The sequence below is a fragment of the Thunnus albacares genome, chromosome 1 (assembly GCF_914725855.1).
Source record: "Thunnus albacares chromosome 1, fThuAlb1.1, whole genome shotgun sequence".
In the NCBI taxonomy this organism is placed as follows: Eukaryota; Metazoa; Chordata; class Actinopteri; order Scombriformes; family Scombridae; genus Thunnus; species Thunnus albacares.
The window spans coordinates 24,162,089-24,188,812 of NC_058106.1; the positions used below are offsets into that span (position 1 = coordinate 24,162,089).

General features: G+C 39.7%; 1 protein-coding gene across 3 annotated transcripts; it reads left to right on the top strand.

Moving 5' to 3' along the window:
• Nucleotides 1–10,682: 10,682 nt before the first annotated feature.
• gas2b (growth arrest-specific 2b) lies at nucleotides 10,683–26,723 on the top strand. 3 transcript variants are annotated; one of them, XM_044351070.1, is made up of 9 exons: nucleotides 10,683–10,783; nucleotides 11,422–11,595; nucleotides 14,950–15,186; nucleotides 16,169–16,278; nucleotides 16,975–17,116; nucleotides 18,874–18,937; nucleotides 19,910–20,483; nucleotides 20,587–20,694; nucleotides 26,018–26,723. In XM_044351070.1, exons 3-9 carry the CDS (start codon nucleotides 14,979–14,981, stop codon nucleotides 26,219–26,221), a joined length of 1,410 nt encoding a protein of 469 aa, XP_044207005.1. In that variant the 5' UTR covers nucleotides 10,683–10,783; nucleotides 11,422–11,595; nucleotides 14,950–14,978; the 3' UTR covers nucleotides 26,222–26,723. The 3 variants fall into 3 exon arrangements, with proteins under 3 accessions (XP_044207005.1, XP_044207014.1, XP_044206995.1); XM_044351079.1 differs by lacking the exon at nucleotides 10,683–10,783 and having other exon boundaries at nucleotides 11,219–11,642; XM_044351060.1 differs by lacking the exon at nucleotides 10,683–10,783 and having other exon boundaries at nucleotides 11,219–11,595.
• Nucleotide 26,724: the final 1 nt, after the last annotated feature.

Consider the following 26,724-nt stretch of genomic DNA (forward strand, 5'->3'; position numbering starts at 1 on the left):
TCCAAGTGAACATTTTTTTGAATAGAGGAGGACTTTAAATTCAAACACAGCTGTAGAAATGCACAAGATAATGATTAATGTCATACTTGTCATACTCCAGCAATATGCTAATTTATTGCTTTTAAACCTATGCATCTGCTCATCTCTTTTTGATTTAATGTTAATATGTATGCAGACATCATTTATTTTGTTTGGACTCCTGCTCTGTGTGGAGCAGTATTAGTGCATTCTCCGTCCTATGACATTGGCATCAAACAACCCAGGAGTTTTAAAAAGCCCAAGGTGACACAGAGATCAGGGTTTGATTGATGCACAACTTCTGGATCAGGTGATATTAAAAACATGCTCTGTGTATGTGTATGTGTATGTGTTTGTGTGTATGTGTGTTTTGTGTGTGTGTGTTATTGTGACTCTTGTCCCGGCTCAGCTCATTGCTTTTGTTAATTTGACAGGCTCAATAAACGTGTCACCAGCTGCCCTAAATGGTATTTTCTCACAGTCAACCAGCCAGAACTGTCATCCTGTCCCGGTGCAAGTGAGGGAGGTGACCCATAACCCTTCTGTGACCGTCAATCCGCTTATTACACAAAACTTACCACCTCCTCCCCACACTGAGCTCCTAATAAAAGATTTAAAAAAATTTAAGGTAAGAGCAGCCTTGCTGCCTGTGTACTGATGCAAGTCTTTGTGTAGAAAGACGTCATCCAGCAGCTCTTTAAATGTTCCCTTGACTTTTAATGTTTTCATTTGCATCACATATACAAATATAGCATGTGGGCGTGTGTGTGTCTGACAGCATGGATGCTAAATTGGGGGAATGCGTGCGCATATGTTCAGCATCTTAAATGGCTGTTCAAATGTGGGTGGGGGGCAGGTGCTGCCTGAGCATCAAGGGAGCAGAGGGGGGGGGTGTTTGTGAGGAGAGGAAGTGGATGCCAAAATCACTCTTTAATGATTCGGGGGCTGTGCTCGTGTTGTGCCCCCTGAGATCCAATGTGGCTCATAAATAAGCTCCTGATTTGCACATAGTGCCTCCAGCACCTCTGAGGGATTCACAGGGTGATAAGAAAGTATATCTTCAGAGAGGATATCAACTCAAACCCAAGCTTAAAGATCATTTAGGGTCGGAACGTATGAATGAATGAATGAAAATATTATCTTTCAGGTATCACAAACAAACAAAACATTCTGAATTACTCTCCCCTTTTTCCTTATGATTTATTACATTTTCTGAATTACTTATTAGTATTTTTAGGACTTGCTTTATTAAATATAACTGCAATCAGAGAAATATCTTTGTTTTGGGGTTGAAAAATAGTTTCTATAGTCACATACATCCACACGTGAGCTGTCCATGGTGCTCAATGAAGTATCACTGCGTAACATGACCAGGGGCGTGTTCATTAAGGTGAACGCTGCACACAGATATGCAGAATGCAGATAAACTACAGCAGGGCATCATGGTATTCAAGACCTTAAACAATCCTGTTCTATACATCACACTTCTACACGAATGCTGGGTAGCAATCCCCCCACAACACACTCGGGATTAACACCGATTGGCTCGGAAAACAGCAGCAGGATCCTCCTCCTGCAGGAGTCAGGAAGCATGATTGGATGCACACGCCAGCCTTCAGCACTATCACCACAGCTGGTATATATTTAGCCGCCCCCCCCTCACCCCCACTCCATCCCCCCTCTCAACACCTCCTTCTCCTCTCCACATACGCAGCTTCCTACCACCTTGTCAGGAAGTGCGTCATTGGCTTGTCAAGGGGGAGCCTCTGGGGTGAGGCACTCTAATATTAGTAAGTCAGAAACTCTCCTTCATCAGGCCTCCTTCAAGATCACACACACACGCGCACACGCACGCGCACACGCACGCGCACACGCACACACAGAGGAGATAAGCATATTGGGGTTAGTTTGTGGCTGCCTACCTGATTGATTGAGGCCCTGAAGCTGCTTTCCAAAAAAAAAAAAAAAACATTATCCGTTGTAGGAAGTGTAATTAACAGCTACTCCATCCTTGCAGCCAAATATAATCAAAATATTAATGAGCAAGAAAGAGCAGAAGAGATATTAGTTGTCAATACAGAATACCAATATCATCTTAATCTGATATAACCAAATCTTTTTACGAAAGGCAGAAGACAACATTATGATGCAAGATTATGTGCATGCAGCTGAGGCGTCTGCAGATATGTGTGCGCACATGCAGACAGACATAATGTTCTTTCTCTTTTCATCACCTTGTTCATCTTCTCTTTGTTATGCCCTCAGTACTGGATCAATTTCAAACTGAAGCTATTCCAAGAAGAAACAGAGAGAGAATATGAAAGAGAGAAAACAGTTTTTCCATTCAAGGAGATGAATCACGAGCACACGTTTGTTCTAATATACTTCAAGGATACTGCTGCTTCTTTCACAAGTTCCTCCATTATTCAGAGCAAAACATACATTTCATGTCTGGAGGGAACAAATCTGGTAATGAGGCCTTCCCGATTTTCATCTGTTTTTCACACAAAGTCTAAAAATACTGTGATAACCTGAAACCTGAAATTATTGTTACTTTTGAATATTTTGGGGTTTATTTTGGATTTACTTGTTGCTTTATTTTCCTCTTCTGCACCTCAAGATTTCCTGCTCTCTGTTCTGCTTTGGCAGTTTAAACATTTAGATGGTGACAAAAACCAAAGAGCACAGTTTTGCAGTTCAAGTACAGTAGACGTCAAATAGAAGATAAGAACTTCAGGAACATGGAGAGGAAGGGAAGGAGGCATTTTCTTTCAATTAATGCAGCTAAGGCACCTGGATTGAAGTGTGTGTGTCTGTGTATGAACATCATGTGTGTGTGCTCCTTTTTCAGGCTTGCCTCTTAATGCCCTAACACCAGATGGGAGCTAGGGGTGCATGTGTGTGTGTGTGTGTGCGTGCGTGTGTGTGTCTGGTTAGGAGGGGGGTATTTCCTAAAACCCAAGCATTAGGCCTCCTTTTGTCCTCGTGCCTGTCACTGATGGCTTCACAGTGGGGTGACAAACACACTCCAAATCTCATTAAAAAGTGAGAGATGGGGGGGAGGGCTTTCATGTCTAATGGGACTGGAGGAAACATAAAATAATAAACCCAACTTAGGAGCAACGCTATATATATTATATGTGTATTTTAAAAAGAGGCAGCAGCAATTATCATGTTTATAATAATGCTGCTGCTACTAGTTTTTTAAATTCATAAAATAAAATAAAAATGTACAAAGACTCATGTTGAGGTGCACCACTATGACACACACTTCCTTTAATCCTGTATTGATTTCATGCTGCCACCAATACGTGTCCATCTGATTTCATCAGCTACACTGATGTGACACATCCGATAGAGAGGTCTCAAAGCGGAGGGATAACACAAGGACGACACTATCACTGTCTGCCCTTTTGTTCTGTGTTTGCTCAGCACACACTCCTCACAGCAAGGGCTGACCACCATGAATCCATTTTCTACAAATGTCACTTGTGTTGAATAACCACGACCCAGATAAAAACATGTGTTAGACAATCTTAATCTAAAAAACAAGCCTTTTGTAAGCTCATCTTAAACCAATTGCTGTAATTGCTGGTATGAATGGCACAACACCAAGTCTGTTTTAAACCCTGCAATTTACCCATTAGGGTTAGAAATTGCTTTGCAATTGCAGGCAATTACATCCCATCCAAAACCACACAATCACTCCTCACGACTGAAAAAAAAAAAAATCAGGATCCAAGCAGTCATTCTTTTCTCTTCATTACTGACTTCCTGCAGCCATTTTTCTTAACAAGAACTCAACGTTACACATTTGTATTCAGCTAATGGATTTTGTTTTGTGTTATTGTGGTGATGAAATATTAATGCACGGTGCCTTTAAGGGTCGAGCCTGTGAGAGCAGACACCTTGGGACGAGTGTGTGGGAGAAAAAGGCATGGACAATAAACAAATAGGATAAAAAACACACACGAGAGACATTGCCTCTGACATGTGCTTTGGAAAGATATTGGAAAAATATAGCAGCTTGATATTTCACATGAAAACAGAGAGCTCAGGCTGCAACTTTCATTAGTTTTACATCAAGACTGGTTAAATATGACTTGTATTTTATTGAGTGATTGATTTTAACTTATAAAGTAGTTCTCTTTTTTCCCCCACATTATTGGAGTTACAACCCCTGTAAAAATCTCCAAAACCTGTTCAATAATGCTCTCCATCACCTTATCTCATTTTCTTTAAAAGATGAGAAATATTCTGACACCTCTGTTAAAGAAAAACTGAAACACCTGCTGTATGACCACACCTTTTACCATCAGATATACGGAATGATATCTACTCAATTTTAAAGTAACATATTTTATATTTTACGTCAAATCTGTTGAAATTGTTGAAAAGGCTTTACCTCCTGCAAACACTTCATTGACACTTAATCAATCTCACGACAAGATAATGTCTCTGACAGACTGAAGTGAGTTAAGTGAAGGCTGCAGAAAAGAGTCAAATGAATAAAGGATAAGATAATATCATGATCTTTCTTTCATCATATCAGCTTCCTTTGTTATCTGCTCCCCTCCTTTCGCTCCCTCTCCCTCCCTCATGCTCTCCCCTCAGTCTGTCACTGCTGCATGGTGACTCAGACACTGCAGAGATGCATCTGAATGATATATCGGATGAGTCACACACAGATCGGACACTGTCCATATTTCCAAACTTTTTATACGCACGTACAAGCACACAAGAACTGGGCTGACATTAGCACCTTTTAACCTCTGAAACACACATGCTCACTTATATACACTCAAACTCTGGCAGGCTTTGGCTCTACGGAGAGTGAGCTGCCATGATCAACGAATCAAACAAAGCTTATTTTCAGGCTGGCTCTTCTCTTCGCCTTCACTCCTGACTAAACAAACAAGCTGATTTCAGTTGTGTTCCCTTCACACTGCCCTGACCGCTGCTACACGAAAAATGTGGACACACACAGTAAATCTGTCAATCCACCGCTCCGCAGAGGGGCAAGAGTTTTTGTTCATTCCCTCGCTCTCGCTGTCCATCTGTCAGTCTCTCTGCCTCCTGCTCTAACTGAGAGTCCGACATTTTAACATTTTAGACCACTAACACACCCTTCTCTCTGCCCTAACACACACGACTCTTTGTTTCAGGGGTTTCAACAAGTCAGTCAAGCTCAAATATCCTTTGCAATTCAACCCAAAGTCCTTGCTTTTGCTCAGATAAAGAGCAAAAATAAGAATGTAAAAGGAAGAAACCAAGAGGTTTATAGTTTTACATGTGATCACAGATTTGGCTCCCAAAATTCTGTTTGTGGCACCACACCTCACCACAGAACATTAGGGGAATAAAGAATAAAGAAATGGCTTGGTGATAGTAAGTATGAGACATTTTGTCATTCATAAGGAACTCAACCTGGACACATTTACAAGAATTAACAATGAGACGTGTCAAGCCATTGACGTCACACAGCTTCTTTTTTAGAAAGGTAATACAGGAGCCGAGTCATTTTGTCAAGGCGTTCCCAGGCTGAGTGATGTCATTATGACAAGCAGGCATCTGTATGATGTTGATATTAGATCCCTCTGTGGATGGGGAAAATAAAATCAAGGAAATGACACCGATCATTTGGCAATATCTCAGAGGAATTACATTTGTGAATCAAGAACACTATTACTGTTTCCCCAGTTTGCTTTCTCAACTGTAGGTAAAGGTGTGGTAGTGATATTTGGAAGCACATGTTCTTGTGTGTGTGTGTGTCTGTGCCCATGTATTTCTGCTTGTGCACATCTGAGTGCGTGTGTGTGGGAGTGTGTGCATTTATTGATTAATTTGCGTCTAGGCTTCATGTATTATTTGTGTATGTCCTTGCCTATTTTCCTTTTTTTCCCCCCTGTGTCTTTTGTCCATATTTCTAAAACTGAGATGAGTTGCTATGGAGACTGGGATACTTGTGTAAAAAGGAAGTGGCAAAAGAGAGAAATGTGGTTGTCAGGAGACACTCTGGGACCATGAGGTCGAGGCTGAAAGAGTGAGCGTGTGGAGTGTGTGCGCATGTGGACTCAAGGTTTAAGCTCTTTGCTTTTCTACAGTGCTTTTACTTTGCTTTTTTCACAGTGAAGCACATTCATATTTATTTTTTGCCTACTAATAATTATGTGATAAAGATAAAGAAACAAGAAAGGCAGACATTCACCCTTCTATTGTCTTGCATGTGCAAATTATGTCAAATTAAAACAGTGACCCACCATTGTGCTCGTTAAATCTTATAAACCTTTGTTCATCATCACACAGGGAGTGAGGGTGTGATCCTTCACGTGTTGACAGGGGTTAAGCGACTGGCCGGTGATAATACAGCCGTTTCAGGCACTCCATCACTTGATAATTATATTACACTGGTACTCCATTGCTTCCACTCGCTCCCAGTAATCTTGTTAAAATCCCAGTGATTGGAATCACAGTGACAGAGAGACAAATGACAGCGAGGCAGCCGCCTGTGAAGCCCAAACCCTCTCCACGTCTGACTGAAGGTCTTTGAAGTGCATTAAGCTTTTGTTGGGTAACCATGGAGCTGCATAGGCATACAGGTGCTGAAATGCACCTTTAAATGCATGCATTCCCTTCTGGTTCCCTTAAAAGATCTGCCCATTACACCGCCAATCAGTTTTAGGAGGAAGTGTAGCATCTGCACAGTGTTGTGGTGGCTTTCTTTCTTTGTGTTTTTTTGTTGTTGTTTTTTTACTTAAAGGCAGATTCATGAAATCATCACACAATGGCTGCACCCACTCCGTTAAAAGTAAAGATGGCTCCCCCCTTTTCCTTTTTAGTCTAGCATCAAGGGTTTGTGATTGAGTAGCTATGCTGCCCTCTGGTGGCCATGTGTTAACACTCCATTGCTAGAAACAATTCTGCTGTAACAGGGTAATGTATGATGGTTTGTTTTGCATGTAGGGAAATGTGCTGAAATGTACAGTACAAAACATTATAATCCGCACTTCTTTTTGCACTTCTCCTGGCTGTAGACTGAGAGGTAAAGTACAGTAATTTCACTGGCTCTGACTCCGGTCTGGCTCCACATTTAGACGTGACAGGTAGTTTAATTAAAGTAAAGGTCTACCCTGCAGCTACTGACCCCCTGACCTGCCAGCCTGAGTCGAGCTAACCAGCATTCATTTGTCATCTGCAGGACTGGCTGACATGTTATTTATTAGTCATTTATATGAACACCTCACGGCTGCACACCCACTGACAGCAGGTTTAATACTTTGCTGGAATAATCAGCGGTAATTAGGATGATGCATAACTTGATGCAGTTAAATTCCTTCCTGAGATGGAAAAAGGCAGAGTGAAGTATGTCCTCATAATACATAGGTCTAATATAATGAGGATAGCACATATTGTCTATATACATATGTGCACAGAGAGACATTTCAAGGAACTTTTAAACCACATTTTATTGGATTATGATGAGGTAAAAAAAAAGCATTTTATTGAAGACAAGGACTCCTGAAGGAGTTTTATTTGTGGGAGGTATTTACAAATGAATAACAACAACAATCTTAATGTTCATATATGTCATTTTAAAGTCAACATGGTTTCAGGACATTTTAGGGTGTTGCATTTTAAATTTCCCTTGTGCCATGTAAAAATAACCAGGTTCCAAACGTCGCTGCTTACATTTTTTTGATTTGTTCAATGTTTCAAATAGAGGTGATATATAAACAAATAGAACAAATTAAGAGAGACCAAAAAAAATTCTGTCTGATTATCAGGCTAAATGTAAACATGGTTATCATTTCCATAAAGTTGGGGGACTCATGAGAGACAAATTAAACAAGAAATGGTGAAACATGATGCAACAAATTCCAAGACATCCTGAAGTTTAGTCCCTGTTATGAGTCTAGCTCCAGAAAGATCCTAGACTTCCCATAACGCAACTGATCTTTTTATAACATCTTCCCTGCCTGGTAACTACGCATGTCTTTTAAACTCCACGCCCCTTGTTTGCATGACAGGTTTATAAAATTATAAAAGCTGTAATCTCTCCAACTGCCATGTAAAATACAACATAATAAAATGTTAATGTACTGTGTAAAAATTAACATGTGCTTTGAGTTCAGTTTTAAAAGATGAAATTTTCTATTAAGTACTCAAAAGCTGCACAGATAATGGATACATGCACATGTCTGGCTAAGAGCAGCACACACACACAAAAAAAATATTCAATTACTTGAACGCAGCTCATTCCACCTCAAAATGAGATCTGCTTTAATCTGACAGAATGATAAAACACTTGTGAGTCTCTAATAAGTGTGTCCCCATCTGATGGGCCTCGGGTCCTCTTAACCCAGGGGACCAATTTGAGTGGTACACAGCACATGGTGCCTCGTGCTGCATTATCGATCCCCCCACCACCACCACCACTGCAGTGGGGACAAGAAAGAGGCGGATTAGGGTTCAGTTGTCTTGGCAACCTGCGATGCCATCTGTCATGTGTGTGCTGATCCACATCATGTAGCTGAGACATTGTTTTAATTTAATCATTTTCTCACTGCCAGACTTCCTGTTAAAATAGAAGAACTCATTTCATCATGTATTAAACAAGAAGGGTGGAGCTTTAAGAAATATCAACAATGGTCTTAATATACTGTGTTGAGCAACATATAGGGCTTAAAAACACACCACCCAGAGTCTGTATTTGGATCCTTAAAGAATGAGGCTGGTGCTATTTTATATATTTTTGATTATTGTCAAAAAATCTTATAAAAAGACCAAAACCAACAAGCAATTAGTCTCCTTACTTCCTGACATCATAATCCCAATCTGTAGCTCTTGACATCTTATTTGCTTCTATTGACAATGTAAAGCTTTAAAAATGAATTAGAAATATTAAGGTTATTTTTTTTTTTAAAAAAAGGCTAAATACTCTCCAACAACAACTGCACATTGCAGCTTTTATCAAACGTTAGTGAAACTGGAAAAAAGAAATGCAAAAAGGGCATTTGTGGAGGATTATTTTCAGTGATGGGTGTGGTGTTTTAGCAAAAATTTACTGCTGCAGGACATTGACTCAAAATAAACCACAGTCTCCATTTTCATGATGATGAAGAAACATGGCACCTAGGGCACCATTGTGGCTTATTTGATGTGTTTTTAATACTTTTTCGACAACAGTGGAGCTCTGTGGCCATGAGAGAAGGATCAATTCCTTGTTGGTTTTGATCTTTTCATGCAGTTTGTTCACAATAATAAAAATCTGGAATAACACTGACCTTATCCTTTAAGTTAGGCCCTGTGAAAAGAAAAGAAATAAACATGTGTACCTGGGTTGTCTGGCTTCCTTTTATAATCCAGACTGTGTTCCAGAGGCTGAGGAACTTTTATTAACTCTGTGGGAGCTTCTGAGTCACCGTTAAATTGGTTTAACAGGTCTTTAAAACGTCATCAGCATGTCCACTATAGCATACCTGCTCAAAGGCACATTGCCTCTATAACACAAACAGGATGTGATTCACACTCAGTTTAGACTCAGTTTGGCGCTTATTGTCTCAGAAGCTTCTCCAGCGCAACAAATCACACAGTCAGGTGAATGCTAACCAGTGCAAATGAGTAGGAGGGCAGTGAGGAGGTGTACTTAGGGAGGAAGAGGGGAGTGTCTGATAGATGTAGTGACATGAGGGACTTGTCCCCTGGGGAGGGGCTGCAAATGAACCAGCAGCCACACCTGAGACTACACACACACACACACACACACACACACACACAAAGAGGAGGTAAGCATATTGGGGTTAGCTTGTGGCTGCCTACCTGATTGATTGAGGCCCTGAAGCTGCTTTACAAAATAATTTGTAGAAAGTGTAATTAACAGTCACACCATATCAAAATATTAATGAGCAAAAACGAGCAGGAGAGATGTAAATACAGATAAACACTAATTTCATCTCAATCTGATGTAACAAGGCGGTTCTGAAAGTGTTTACGTCTTTATTTTTGTGTTTGGAGTAAATGCTGCCTGTGAAAGTGTTGTAGTTTGATGAAAAAAAATTAGTTAGTATTAGTAGTTAAACAGGTAAGCAGATAGGAAATGGAGCTGGACAGCAGCAAAAACAGTCTCATTACTTTGTCTGGATAATTTGTACATTATTTACCACTAGAGAGTTCCTATCACAGAGCACAGAGTGAAGCTAAACTTCTTTACTCAGTTGAATGAAAACTAACATACAGTAATTCCAGGCAGTAGTATGTATGTATATGCATGAAGCAGGATATCAGCTGCTCCACATAGGAAACTAGCCTAACTGTGCAGTACTGGTACATTTAATTAAAGATATTAATTACTTAGCATAGCTAGTAAGTATAAATATTATACTATATGTTTTAATTAGTGTATAATCTCCTGAAAATAAGAATCATCGTGTTTTTGTTTAGAATGAGCCCTTTATATCTACATAGGGAGCAGGTCCTCTTCCATGGAGGCCGCCATGTTGCAGCGCCATGTGTAGAATTTAGTGGCATCTAGTGGTGAGGTTGCAGATTGCAACAAACTGAATACACCTCCCCCTCCTCCTCTCTTTTCAAGCTTGTAGGAGAACTTGAGGTGACCATGACACGCAAAAGGCCCTCTCTAGAGCCAGTGTTTGGTTTGTCCATTCTGGGCTACTGTAAAAACATGGTGGTCCAACATGGTGGCCTCTATGGAAGGACCCGCTCCTTATGTAGATATAAAGGAAAACACAGGGATTCTTATTTTCAGGTGATTATACATTAATTAAAACATACCAGAATATTATATTATATATAATATATATATAATATTATATTCCATTTCTGCCAAGTCTGTTCTGCTAGATGCCACTAACTAACAATTTTCCTAAACAATGTGCTCAATATGCACTTTAATGCATTTTAATCCCTACATTAAGAACCTTTGTGATCCAGTCATACCCATTTAGATCTATGAGTGTCAATAATAATTAAAAAAAGGTCTAACAAAGAATTGAAATCTCATTCTAAACCTCATTTTTACCCACACACGCCACTGTAGTGAAGATAGACTAGTGTAATGACCAGATTTATGATATGTGCTAACATTTCATCAAGTATGACGTCACTGTGGTTCCTATCGTCCTTTTCATTGGAATTGAGTTGCTAGGAAACCAAATTTATGCTACATCCGGTTAGCTGATGACATCAGCAGTCACGGCAAAGGGAAGCAAACTTAAACTTGGGATGACTGTGAGGGTTTTATTGGCAAGTTTGCTCAGAATATGTAAAGTTAATAAAGTTTTCTACCAAAACTTTGTGCACACGTGCGTGAAACGTGTGAACAAACCGCTGGGATTATGATTGTTTCTTCTTTTCTTTTTTTTTTTTTCAATCTGTCATCTTCAGTACTTCGTGTAAGATGACACCCCACTGTTGCAGGCGTGTACAGGAGAGTTTGTTTTAACTCCCTCTGTTACACTGTTGTGCATTTACATGTGAGGAACCGGAGGCGCGTTCAACATCTGGCCGTGACTGTGTGTGAATGAATGAGAGGAAAGTAAAGACGGGAGTAAAGACACTGTGAGTAAAAGAGAAACTTCTGCAGAATCTAGCTGAAGTTACTATTTGTAAGTACCTGTAATTTACATTATGCAGCACTGCATGATACATTTTTACAATAAAAGTTGATATTGTTGCTATATGTGGACGACGACGATGATGATGGAAAAAACAACAACACTGAAAGCTATCATGAAATTGTATCTCCGATTGTAATATTGATTACTTCAGTGTTTCTACAACAGTCTTTTCATTATGTATAGTGTTTGAAAGTAGGTCAGTAATCGTAAATACACTTTTTTTTGTTATGAATATTAAACGTTATTATCTTTGTATTTATGACAGGAGGGAAAAAGTCATTTAAGAATTCAAACTTAGACGTTTAAAATATCCAAAATCTGATCAGCTTGAAGTTGGTCAGTTTATGTATTTTATATTGGGATCTAGCAGTCAATAATGTGTGTTTTGCCTGCTAAATGTTACATCACAACCATAAAAGATGAAAATATGTGTTTGTAAGTTTTTAAAGTGAGTTTTTCAGTAAGGTGCTCTGTATATCGATATCTTTAGTGTCTGAACTCACTCACTGAATAGCCTGCTTTGAGGTGCTCAGTGTTTATTTGATTTTTACCCTAAAACAGTCAATGGAAGATTAAAAAAAAAAAAATCTCAGTGCCAAACTTTTATATTATTGTGTTTTACTAAAGCTGGACGGCGACTCTTTACTTTTCAGGGTGCATAAACAGCAGCAGGCGATAGACCTTTCCATCCTGTGTTGATATGAGGTTTATTTAGACTGGGAGCAGCTAAAGGAAAGCCATGGGCTGAGAGCACAGCTATAGCTGAAACCTATATCTCACCTACACCAGTTATATCCATTCATTACCTGTTATTCATTCACTAGTTTTACATTACATCCTTTAAGCTGTTACGATCCTACAACAGACACCTGAGACAGATCAGTGACTCAAAGCTGATGTAGAAAGCTTGAAGTTATTAATCTTGATATTTTCTGAATGGTTTATTCAAACAGTTGACACAGAGAATGGATGCTGAACATACTTTGAAGACAAAAACAGAATACACAAGGGTGAAAAGCCTACAGGTTACAGTAACAGCAGACTTACTGAAATGTGTTTGTGGAACACAGGTTTCTGACCAAAGTCATGATTATTTCAGAGACAAATGTGGTTAGACTCATTTTCTAAAGTAAACATGACAAACTTGTTTGTCATATAAGGAAGCAGTAGTTTTTTAACTAGTTGTGGAGCCAGTTATTTATAGGACACAGGCTTTCATTCTCTGGAGAAATCATTATTAGCCATACAAAAAACCACATACAAATCACATGCAAATCACTCTTTCATCTTACACGCAGTACATGTTCAGGAATTTAAGCCACTGCTTCAGCTCAGATCCCTCATTTTGTGCACATTTTTCAGCTTTCAGCTTCGGCTGGTGTGTAATTGTAACTGTTTCCCCCTAACAGATAGTTAGACTGTGAAGATGATCGCTTTTATTGAGAACACAATTAAAGGCTGTAAAATACCACCAAAGCACATCTTACTTAGAAATATTAAAGGTTGTGCAAACTAAATGAGGTGGAATAGAAACACGGATACATGCACGGGCCTGTGAGTGTGTGTGTGTGTGTGTGTGTGTGTGTGTGTGTGGCGTGTTTACAGACATGGACCCTCAGCTCTGCAGGAGTATAAAGGCTGCTAGTGTCTTAGAGCTAGGCCAGTGGGTGACCTTTGCCTTCTCTTCCCAGCAGAGCCATCCTGTAGCAGAGGTGTGAATATTGCACCTGGATGTTTTGTTAGAGACAGAGGCTCTCATGCCCTGCTGGTCAACCTGTAAACCGGCCTCAAACTTGGCAGGCAGACCCCTTCCCATATACTTCGTCTGTCCCGAGTCTGCATGATGTGTTCACAAAAGACCCTTTTCACCACGTTCACTCCTGACCATATGTCCACAACATCCTCACATTTATCCCTGTGTGTCATTCATTTGAGCTTGCATACCTGTACTACATGCACGTACTGTGTGTACAGAATTCACTGCTGTTTGCTCCCATTTGCCCTACTTACTGTGTTACTTTGTCATCAACTTTTTGCTGATGTAAGACAACTTTACGACAAACTGCACTTGAACTTGTAATGATGCTCTGCACCACCAATCTATAGGTACTTTAAGGCAAAAACGCAGGTGGTAAACACTATAAAGAAGCTCAAAAAGCCAGATGTGATGCTGCCTGTCTGGGTCTCAAACATCTGCCCTCCAGGTGTGCTTCCACCTTATTATTCTGCTCAAGATAAAGTCTCTGATGATTGTGTTTTTACTTCACTGAAACTTTAAAGACGGTCATCTAGCACAAACCTGTCTGCTGTATATGAGTAGACCCACTGACCCAGTGCATGTGTTGTTGTCTTAATTCCAGCTGATTGGCAGTGAGTATTACTGGCAGTCAGAGCATGTCTCTGCATGGGGCTGAGCTTTATGATGGAGACTGCTCTGAGAACAGGACAAATGAGCCATGCAGCAGAACCAGGAGACTGGCTCAGGGTTGTAGCTGTACACCTTATTAAACCTCAGCCCGCAGTCAGTCAGTTTAATCTCTTTGATTAATGATTGTGTGTATTTCTCGGTTGTGAGGTCTATGCATGGAAGCCTCTGTGTGTAAAATTGGTTTCAACATGTATTGTTGTTTTTGTATGTGTGCAGGACGGTTCTGGTTTCACTCCAAGGAACCCTTTGCACTGTACTCCCAAAACCATTATGTTTTAATTATTTATTGCCTAATTTTTTGCCTAAGGTGATCAGCCCTTTTTTTTCCAACCAGTAACTCATTACATTGCATTTCTACAGTACAAAAAGCCTATCCCTCCCAATGTAACTGCGAATTAAAAGACAAATTTGTATTTTTTTTGTTGCTTTATTTCATTTTTGTTTATTTCAATTTCTATTATTTTTCCTTGCTCCCACCTGTATATGTTGACACTGTTGGTGGAGAGCACTCCAATATTTACATATAAAGAACATTTGTTGTTTCAATTTTGTATGTTCTATGTCTTAATGTTGTCATGTCAAATTTATTTATATAGCACATTTCATATGGCAAACGTAAACTCAATGTGCTTAAAAACAAGTAAAGATCATACATAACAAATATATTACATTAAGATTACATATATAAAACAATATAAAACAAATTACACAAGCATGGAAAACCTAGATAACTATAGCTGGCATCTCCACTACCTTAAAATCTCCTGGACTTAGAGACAAATGCAAAAATGTCAAAACCAAATCGTGACAAGAGCATGATCTATCTAAAACGAACTAAAGAAATATTTCTATTTTTTGTTGCAACAGGGTCCTTCAAAGACAACCGGAGCTGAAGTATGAACACTGAAGTGGAAGTGATGAACATCAGTGTTGAAAGTCCCCTGACAGGGTTGGGGATGAATTGTGTTCTTGGCCAAAAGTACAGACACTCTGGTCCAGGCCTCACCAGTCCTCAGGAGTACAACCAGTGGCTTCCCTACCGCCATGACGCCAGCCTGCTGCCCATGAAAGAAGACCTGGCTTTCTGGCTCAACACCCTCTTGGGTGAGACAGTCGTCCTATAACTCAAAAACTAAAACTGAAAACTGGAATCACTTCTTTACTTTCACAAAACACCCACTATTGTGTTTTGAATTTGTGCCTCAAAATTATCAGAAAGAATGTGAATTCTAAGTTTAAGTGTAACACATGACACTTTGAACACATGAACTGGGCCTTTTGTTTTAAAAAATAGGTGAAACAGCTGCATTCACATTAAACCCAGAGACACATTAACCTACTTATTATCCCAAATCCTTGAAATACCTCTCCATGAAGGGTCCTGTGCTAGAGGAAGGGGATGTTTCTTCCCACTTTACTGCATTGTGAGGGAAAACATAAAGGCTCTGCACATGCCACAACCTGTTGAAGGGAGTCTTGAAAGTGACAAGACTCCAACATGATGAGTTTCTGACTGTTTCAAGTTTTTACTACCAAAAAAAAAAAGTCAAAACAGCTTGTGGGCTGGGGGGTGTGATAGGTTTGGAGAAAAGGGATCAAGTTAGTACCAATTTGGATGTGTTAGGAGCAATTTAATAAACCTGAATAAACCTTTAACTCTCTGGAGTTCAGAGAGTTAAAAAGCAGCTGATAATTGGTTTAAAAATTAATACAGGAAAAGTCCGGGTGAACTGGAGTATTAAAAAAAACCTTTAAACCTCAATCTGTAGTTCCAGTGTTGTGATGATGAGACTTCTGATAATCAAAAGCTCTTTTCCATTTTCACCATATTTTTCCTCTTTATTATCTATTACTATATTCAGAGATTTCATTGCCTTATGAGAACCTTTCTTCTTCTTCTTTCTTTTTCTTCAGCGACAAAACCAACCTGATCTACAGGAAAATATTGCAACATCAGGATGAAATTATCTTCAAACTGATCTACTCCTTTGGGAATTTGTCTGATAAGATCTGCTAAAAGTGCAAACCTTAAGTTATACAGATAACTTGCTGTATATAATTTAGAGTACCTGTGTGTCATTCTCAGGTGAGGACCTCACAGCTGATAGTCTGATGGAGAGGTTGGATAACGGCGTTCTCCTCTGCCAGCTGGCACAGCTGCTCCAGGAGAAGATGATCCACGTCAACAACGGCAAGGTGCTGCGACACAAACACATGCACGCAACTGCAGTAACACACAACCACACACTCATTTCCATTCAACAAAAAAACAACAAGAACAGTGAACTAATGAATTCAAACACATTTTACCAACATACCAAATTAATCTGCACTTTTATTCTGCTGTGTACTGACTCTTTAAACCTGTAGAAGCCATAATAAGGCAGATGAGTTGAAATTAAGCTGCACATAGGATCTGATGATAATGTAAGTTGCGTCTCAACAGATTTTTGGTTTGGCCCGGTTCTCGAGAATCTGTGAACTGCAGGATAAATGCCTGATAGAAATATGCTCACATAAAATGTAATAAAACCCACAGAACCTGAAGGAGGATTAGATCACAAAACCAGGTCAGGTCTGTGGTCGGCACTGGCAGTAACTTGTATGTTTCATAGAACTGAGCCTCACCCTGTTACCGTAGGTTATGTTTTGACAAGAACCTGATTTGTCCTCTGTACACACAGAGAAATTGGCAAAAGGGACGAGAAGGAGAAAATGTCGTGTATCCACCACTGTATTCATATTCAAACACTGTTTATCACACACAGGTTGACTGTTTTTACCACGTGAACCAGCATTAATCGAAATAAGAGATGTTTCCTCTTCCTTCTGTGTGTCTGTTTGTATATGTGTTTGTGTGTATGTGTGTGTGTGTGTTGAATATGAGTACAGCCCTTCATAAGAAGAGTGATCCAGTGGCGAGCTGATGCAACTTCTGGATCATTTTTCGCCAGAGACAACACTGCCAACTTTCTCTACTGGTGTCGAAAGATTGGCGTTGATGAGGCTTACCTTTTTGAGTCAGAGGATTTGGGTGAGTTTAGACCGGAGACTGCACCGTTAAAGAGTGTTATCTTACGAATAAAGGCCAGAAGTCAATAATGACACACACATGTGGTTTGTTATTAATTAAATTAAAATCTTAAACATAGAAATCAAATAGCAAGAACTGTATTGTGTTTATTTGTTGTGTGAGAACATTATTTCTCTTATATTTCCTCTATAATCATCCCATTCAACTACTCCAGCACTGTTAGTGACAAATTATCCTCTTCATCTCCTCTTGTTTTTCACTTCTGACCCTCTGGCAAAGTCTAAGTAGACGTGATAAAGCATAATATGAAATCTCACATTGTTGGGCTTATTTCTCAAAAATAATTGATTATGCATCATTTCTTATACATACAAAATAATCTAATATATAAAAATAACAACATTCATTATTAATGCTTGGGGCTGGTAATTAGTGTCAAATATGTGGTGTTTATATAGTTCACTTTACTTCAAAATCAAATACTGAAACTGGTGATTTGCATGCTGTCATACCTCCAAAACTCTAATAACTCAATAACAATCAGAATTAGGGCTGCAACAAACAGTTATTTTCATTATTGATTAATCTGTGGATTTTTTTCTCAATTAATTATTTTGTCAATAAAATGTCAGAAAACAGTAAAAAAAAAAGGCCTATTATAATTTCTTAAAGCCCAAGATGATGTCTTGTTTTATCTGATCCAAAGATATTCAGTTTATGATCATGTATGACACATAAAAGTATCAAATTATCACATCTGAGAAGCTGCAACCAGCAAATTCTTGGCATTTTTCCTTAAGTAATTACTAAAATGATTATTCGATTCGATTATTAATGATCGTGCTGAGTCAGACTCCTTGTATCATTTCTCATTGATACCTGTTGTACGCATGATGTTCTGTGTGCCTGAGAAGACAGCTTGCAGTTAACATGCTACCTTGGTTCTGTAACATCTGTAATACACCTCTCTATGAACATCTTCTCACTTGGGCATGTCTATGCATGGCAGCAGATGCGTGAGAGTGATAATGTGCAGGTTAATCCTCACCAACAATAAGTCCCCCCCCCCCCCCGCAGGCAGTCTAACCTACTTCACTTGACTAATTGAGTGACGTGGAGAGTAAAGTTGCTGTGCTTTGACAGGCTTCACTTTACTGCCTCAGTGACATGAAGGTACATATGTTTATTCTCTTTTCTCCTGTTTCCTTTTCTTGCTGCAGCCATGATGTAATGATGGATATCAAATACAGGTGAATGAGGATAAAACACCCATTAGTGATAGTGACATCATCTGATTATTACTTTTTATGTTGTTTGTCTTTAAGCTACGCTCTCTCTTGCTCAAGTTTGTGTGCCACATATTGTAGTTTTACATACTTTTATGCATGCTTAACCAACCCACATCTTCACAAATGAACTAACCAGGACGTTTCTGGTCCAAACAGAGTGCACAGGGCCCCCTTTTTAATGTATAGATAGTGGACTGGAGGCAGGAGAAGAAGCTTTCATGCCCTCATGCCCTCAGCTTCACATCCAAAGCCCACAGGAATTCCAGCTCCTCTTCAAAGATAGAGATGCACAATAGAGACGGAGTACCTACTGAAATAATCCCTCTCTGTTCAGACTGCAGCTCGTGTTTTCTTTTGACACAGATGGGAGTTTTATCTCCGGAAATATCTTTCCTTTCAGAGAGTGACTTTTTATTTTCTATCCCTCCACCCCTCTCTGTTTGTGCTTTATACATGTGCTGTATGAAGTCCTCCACAAGCAGCCTCGGGAGGTGTGCCTTTGCCTGATGGACCTGGGGCGGATTGCAGCCAGGTAACTAGAAAAGATCTGTCCCACCCAAGGCAGGTTCTCAAAAATAAATCAAAGCTGACTCACCTTGAGAAGAAAACTGCTGCACTTTTCTCAGAGGGTTGACATTTTACAATGCAATCATCATGTTAAAGAAAGTGTCTTTCATCTGCTGATTAAGACAAACCACTTAATGGCCAGAAATGCAACATGCTTAAACATTTAGCCCAATACAGAACAGTTAAGCAGCAGTTTTCTACTCCAGTGGTTCAGTGATTGTTTTCTATTACGTAGCCCCACGGCCCCTACAGATGAACTCAAGTTCCCCTTCACTGACACCACCCATGTTCCAAATGTGTTCATTTGAATACATTTTAAACTTGATGTTGTTTAATGCTGTTAATTGTATAAAAGTTCATATTGTTAAAAAATGTTCATTCAATTGAACTGCCAATGTTGGTTTGGCCAAATTTACATGCCACTAACACCTGAAGAGGCAGCTCGATGATTTGACTATTTATCCATTACTTATTATTTCAACTGTTTATCCATTAATTACTTTTCTAACTATTTCAACTGTTTATTCACAATTTTTAGTTAACTTTGGATTTTACTTTTCTAGCAACTGTTTCAAAACTGTTTATTATTTACCATTACCATTATTTTTAGCTAACTATTTCAACCATTTATTCATTACTTTTAGCTTACTATTTCAAAACTGTTTATCCATTATTATTAGCTAACTATTTAACTGTTATTTCATTTTTCTTTTAGCAAACTATTTGAACCAAGCTAAGGTATTCAGTACTTTTAGCCAATGCTAATTGTTTTGATTTCCCTGCTCGTTTGCTAACTAACTAGCTAGTTTTCACCTTGTTTTCACCTTGAGGTACTTCACAATCAACATACCCCCTGGTAACTGCAGAACCCCTGGTTGAGAATCAATATCGTACTACAATTGCTGATATATTTTTATCATACCCGTCCCTCTCTCAGGTATGGAGTGGAGCCTCCAGGGCTAGTGAAGTTGGAGAGAGAAATAGAAAGGGAGGAGGCAGGGTGCATATCTCCATCATCCCCCCTACCCCTCTCTTTTTTTGCTCTTCCATCGCTGTGTTCACCATCACAATCATTCCTGCCTCCAGCCCCCTCTCCTCCTCCAACTCCTCCTCCTCCTCCTCCTCCTCCTCCACCAGCACCCCTCACTCCAAGCACAACCTGTCTGTCTGAACCCCTTACTGCCTCCCTCGCCTCTGATCTTCCATCAGCCACAACAAACCCAGTGCCTACATGTTTATCCCCTCCCCAGCCCTCCCTCTCAGCCTCTAACTCCTGCACAACCACAACGTCAACACAAACACCTTTGTTTTCTTCATCCTGCACCACTAACACATCTGCATCAACTCCACTGTCAGCACCTTCCACTCCCAAAGTCTCCTCCACCACATTAACCAACCACACTCCCAAAGCTACACCTCCCACCCCCTCTCAACCTGCAGCTCTGACCCGTCACTCCAGCAAATCCACAAGACGAAAGAGCACAGGCACCAACAGCATTTTGGATGATATTGTACGTACTTTATCTCCAGTGAAATTAATCATAGTTAAGTTTTCCAGTGTTAAAGGTGTATACTGTATGTTTGTACTCCCTCTCTCTGTCTAACCTGTTTCAGGTGAGAAACATTATTGAAAATCCACCTTGCAGCTGTCCCACCAGGTTCCCCGTCGAAAAGCAGCCTAAAGGCTGTTACCGTGTCGGTGATAAAGTTCTGTATATACGGGTGAGTAATGTATGTTCTAGCTTAACTCGTCTCCTATAAATTACATTTATGTAATATGCAACAGCAACATAATAAGGAAACATTGTGTATTAATGTATCTGCCAAGCAAAATATACTGAATGTATTTGCAAATTGTTCACTGACAGCGTATCTAATTTAATTTTCCTACAATTTCCGCTCGTAGCAACTAAAGCATGATTAACTTGTTTATGGTTCTTTTTAGGCACTCAAAGCACTTAGTTAAGGTTAAGGAATGATTGTGGTCTTGGTTCAGTATTAAAGTCTCTTTCACTGTGGACTTGAGGCATGAGACAGGACAAGTTTACTGTATTAACATTCAGCTGAAACCATGAAAATATAGTGCCGTCTACACTGGAAAAATCATCACAGGCGAACATAAATCAGGCAGCAATTATGTTTCCCATAAAAAAGACATTTTGCAAAATAAATTGGTAGTATATGAACATAATTTCTAAGAAGACAGAGTTAGTTCCCACCTCTTCCACCAGTTTCAAAAAGGTAGAAAAATGAGTAAATTAAAGCTACAGTAATTAAAAGTAAAATTAATGTAGAACTAATGTGTGCAATTATAACTGGATACTGGATTATAAACCAGATCTTATGGTTCACCCAATGAGGATGCATCGTATACAGAAGATGCTATAACACATGATATGAAGCCTTCAGGTTTATAATCAACAATTGAGTCAGCAACAAGTACAGTACGTCAGAGCGACTGATTTTCAATCATTTGGGATGGAGACGTTGGAGCCTTTCAGCTTCCCTGAGTCGTGCACCACCCGTATACCTCCGTACAAAGGCTCGAGGAACGGCCTTCTGGGAGGCAGGGTTGCTTGGCAACCAATGGTCAGGATAAGACCGAGTTGACAATGATTTTATTCAGTACACAGACCTTCAGCAAAGAGTTCAGACCTGAAGGAAAAACAAACACGTCTCTTTCAGGTTGATTTTGCAAAGATATGGCCATGGTGCGCAGTTCAAATGGCAGCCCACTCGGGAGTCCATGTCCATCCAGGTGGGGAGGGTTATGCATTTAAGCGGAGGGATTTACTGCAGTGTCTGTCTGTATCCATAAAAAAATGTAATGGCTTCAATGTATGTTTAGTCCACATACAGTATAATTCACTCAGTATTAAGCCGGAATACATTTATTTCAGTTACAGTGTGTAAGATTTATTGTATAAATCTATAAAAACATGCTGTAAAACTGAAAATAATATATCTTTCAACACTGTAGTATTAGGAAAAGACTCACTTTTGGAGCTGAAATGCTCTCTGTGAAATCATCTTGACACAGATTGAGTGAATATGATCTCACAGTTTGCAACTTCCTACATTAAACACAGAGGTGTATCACAGCTTCGGTGGCTAATTGGTCACTTGTTAAAACCCATTTAATGCTTTGTTAATCTTATTGAAAACCCCATTGACCTAACACTCTCTCAACTGGTAATCAATGCTGTCAGTGTCAGTTTCCTCACAACAGAGTTACAGCTACATTTTGACTGGCTGACAGACAACATAGTTTTCACTCCCCCTTCAAGTCAGAGAACACCTGTTTTTCCGCAGCAGACCTGCCAGCAACACGGGAGCACATTTCTGAACACCACATCAAACAAAACTGAAGCAATAAAGATGCGATAACCAGAGTGAGTTATTGCTTAATGGCAGAGTCCACAGAATACATAATATTAAGCAAATTAAATGTAGAGGAAAAGATTTTATATTTCAATATTTCAAGGATGTATTTTCCTAAAGTATATCTACTGTTGACCCTTTGTGCTCACTTTCTCTGTGCAGCCTTGCAAAAATGATGCCGTAACCGTGTACATCTGTCAGTTTTCAGCCGTAATTACTAGTTTGTAGACACTACTTGCACTGCTCCCTTTCCTTTTCTCCCAGCCGCTGACAACGCAAACACCTTGTCTGTGTGAATAGAGCGCTGCAGCCCATCGACCCTGACTCCATCCATTACCTTGAAGCTCACAGCTGCCTGCACGTGTGGAGGGAAACACGCCATAAACCTCAATTACCATATACCATGATAACCCCCGTGCTGCTCCTAGGAGAGTACGCCATTCAATGCGTGCAGACCTTTTTAAAGAGCAGATACTATTGATTACCGAGACAGTCATTAGCGAGGGGTTTAATCAGACAGCTTGTTAATGAGCGGCTGAGCATGACTGCCTCTCCTCACGTGTAAACTTTCTACCCCCCCCTCTCTATTCCCTCTGGAGACTATTCAATCACGGTGGCCCTGAAGTGCTCCGCCATTCTTTGGTGTTAAAATAGAGGAAGGCTTTTCTTTCTTCTCTTTCTTCTTTCTTCTCAATTAGGCTCTCCTTCAGCTTTGTAGCAGGGACACTGTCTGACTGTGTCATTGGGAGGAAAGATATTCAGACACCTCACAATATCAGGCCACAGCTATTCTTTGTTTATCATGTTATCTACATAAAAGATAAGCCTAAAAAATAAAAAGAAGACATCTTGCTTTTGAGCTCCATTTGTAGCTGAGCAAAATCACCAAAATGAGGATGGTGACTTTTTTTTCCACGCATTCAGTTGAGCATTTTGGCAGAAAAACTCTTCATCATCCTCCCAACTCAAGTGTCCTTGAGCAAGACATTGATTCCATAGAAGCTCAAAGGTCTTTGACGTAGGTGACTCTGACCTCTGACCTTACTGGGGAGGTAGCAACAATACTACACAGAAGTGACTGTTACTAACTTTCAATCATTTGTTAATCAGCTGATGTTCGAGAGGGCGGATGTGATTTTAATCATTAGGCTGAAACCTCTGTAAAGTATTAATGAACGACACGAAGAGTACAGCCATGCTAGCTGCTCTTTGAGGATGTACTTACACAAAGTGGCGCTTTGGGCTAAATGCTTACATCAGCATGTTTAGCAAGTGTTTCTACTATGTTCGCCATCTTAGTTTAGCGTTTTAGCATGCTAACATTTGCTAATAACCTCATGGTGGCACTGGAGGAAAACTCAGGGGATCACCAAAGTAATCGGGGTAAATCACATGGGGAACCTGAACGTTGGTGCATAAGGAAAGAGTGGAAATTCATCCAAGAGTTGAGATATTTCAGTCTGGACCAAAGTGGTGGACTAACAAACTGAATTATCATCCCTGCCACACAGCTACTAAAAATCTTGATCCTCATCCTTTAAAATAAATCAAGTCAATTTTATATATATAGCCCAAAATCAAGAATTTGGCTTAAAGGTCTTTAGAATCTGTACAACATACGGCTTCATCTATCTTTATCCTTATACCTTTAATTCAGTAATAAAAAACTCCACACAAAAAAACAGGCAAGAAAAAGGTTTTAAAAACAGAATATTTACTGTAACGTTCAGAAATTGCATGTTTTTCCACAGACTAATAAAGTGATGTGAAGGGATCAAAGAGAACATGATGTAGCGTATACAGCGCATGTGCCTACATCAGGTCATATACTATATCCTGTAATGCTGCTGGGTTTGTTTCTTTACTGTATATTTTAGAAAAGCTCACTGTACTTAAAAAAAAAAAAAAAAAATCAAAAGCAGCGGAAATGGCTAAAGCCTGACTCCTACTGGTGGCTGTTTAAATGACTCCTCGTCCCTGGGTACACTCATGCATCTTTCAGTAGGAAAGGAGAGAGGGAATCAATGGAGCTGCCAGGGAGGACACAGGGGAATCCAGACGGTGGTTTATGGGATGCAGACGTAGCACACTTTGTATGGAGACCTGTAGGGGGGGAGGGGCTGGTTGTAGAGACAGAAATAAAGCAGTCTGTCTGAAAAAGGGAGCTTGTGTAGAATATCACAGTCCAGGAAGATGCAAGTCGGTTTTTTTACTAAATGATCAGTATGATATCTGAGTTGGACCTACATGTTTCTACTTTAAAATTGCTCTTATGTTTAAAATAGTGGATAGTGAATTCAGTCATGGTTAAATGATATCAAATATAAAAACAGAGACTTGAGAACAAGAAACATTAATGGTCAAGCAAACCAACACATATATAAATCTAGATAACACGCAAGTGACAGATTAACAGAATTAAGCAATTTAATTTAAACATTACAGTTAATACTTACAACATTTGTGCTAACTTGTATAAAAAAGAGAAAAAGGGGACAGTAAATATTGAAAAAAAAAATCCTGTTGAATTACATGTAGATTATGTCATAACATATTAATTTCCTTGGAAAGCACAGTTAGGATAATGACTGAATTTTTGAGAATGAAGACCCGTCAAAGTTACATTCACTCTACATCTGACAGGAAAATGGTTTATTTAGGATGTCAGACTTGACCTCTGTCAACCTCAACATTTTAATCTGCAGGCTGACAGCTGAGACAGACCACGTCTGGGCTTTCTACCATGGCTGCTTGTGTCGCCTGCCCTGTGTGTGTGTGTGTGTGTGTGTGTGTGTGTGTGTGTGTGTGTGTCTGTGTGTGTCTGTGCGTGCATGTGCCATTGATTTTTCATCTCATACCTGTGACACACATCTCCCTACATAAGAGGAGCAGATCTGCTTGTTTTATCACATTCTTAATGGCTCCTTAATGAAGGGTTTATTGGCGATAAGGCAAGAGGGGGGTGGGCCAGTGCTGACAGGACAATGAATGGCTTTGCAAGGCCTCCTGGGAATGTTAATGTCTACTGGGAGTTGCGGTTCTGCACTGAACTCATCTCAATCTCTCCTTTCATTTTTTTTTTTTTTTCTGGCTTTATATTGTGGCAGTAGTTGCCATGGCAGCAGTTGGTTTTCAGCTGTAAGGACGGCTGTCTGTGAAGGATGTGTTGATTCAGATACAACTGACCTCTACTTTACTGTTGTCAGATAGACTGGATATACAGTTGTTATTTAATTTAAAATAGTGCTTATTAGGTGGTTTGTGTGTGGATGCGTGTGGGTGTGCCTTTGTGCGTCACTACGTGTGTGTGCGCACGCATGCTCATGTGTGGATTAGTCCTCGGTGTGTGCTCAGCTGGTGCCACGAGGTGTTGTTTCATTTGGTTTAATGAGATTTTGACAAAGCTATCCGAGAGATCATTTGCCTTTCATAGCCAGAGCTACACATGCAGGAGAAGCTTGTACATATTAGATTGGTGTGTGTGTGTGTGTGTGTGTGTGTGTGTGTGTGTGTGTGTGGAAGGGGAGGGGGGTTGCTCTCCTCAGCACTGCTTTTCATATAATTGAGAATTCATAAACATCCTGGCAATAAGTCAGCCAGAAAATGTATGCACACTTTATTTTCCAGCATTCCCTACTCGACTTTTTCATGTCACCTTGTGCAGATGCTGAATGAGCGTCACGTGATGGTTCGCGTAGGTGGAGGCTGGGAGACCTTCATAAGTTACCTGCAGAAACATGACCCCTGCAGAGGACCAGTTGGCAGGTCTGAGGTCAGGGTCTGTCGAGACAAAGCGAAGCCGCCCAGTTTGAACATCTCACCTGACAGCTACATGGTGGTCGGCGCCCATTACCGTGGCAAGAAGTAGACTCACTTTTGTTTCTGGCTCTGGGCAGCAGCAGTGAACACTCACTCAATTAAACTAAACTATACAAGGTCACTGATTTAACATGTACTTCAAATCCATTTTATCTCAAGTTTAAGAGCAAATCAGATTTTTTTTTATTTAAAAGCTGAGATATGACTTGGATATTACCTGCCTGCTGCCTGAACGAATCATACAACAACCTGTCAGTGAAGCTATAGATTACAGTTTTGTGTAGTACACAATCATGTCTTTTGAGTTAAATTATACTATTTCATTTGTCCTCTTATAGTAGTGTTAGTAAAGATAGGTCTATGTGTTTATGTATCACAGTAGTTTGAATTTGCATGTTTGAGCTTTTGTATTTTGAATGATCAAGTCTTATAGTGGCAAACTGAGTAGTGCTGTTTTAAAGATTTTACATGTATGCAGTAATGTTTCTTTATTTTACTGGATAAAATCTGTTTGGATTTCTGTTTAAAATAAAGTTTATTGTTTCAACAAAC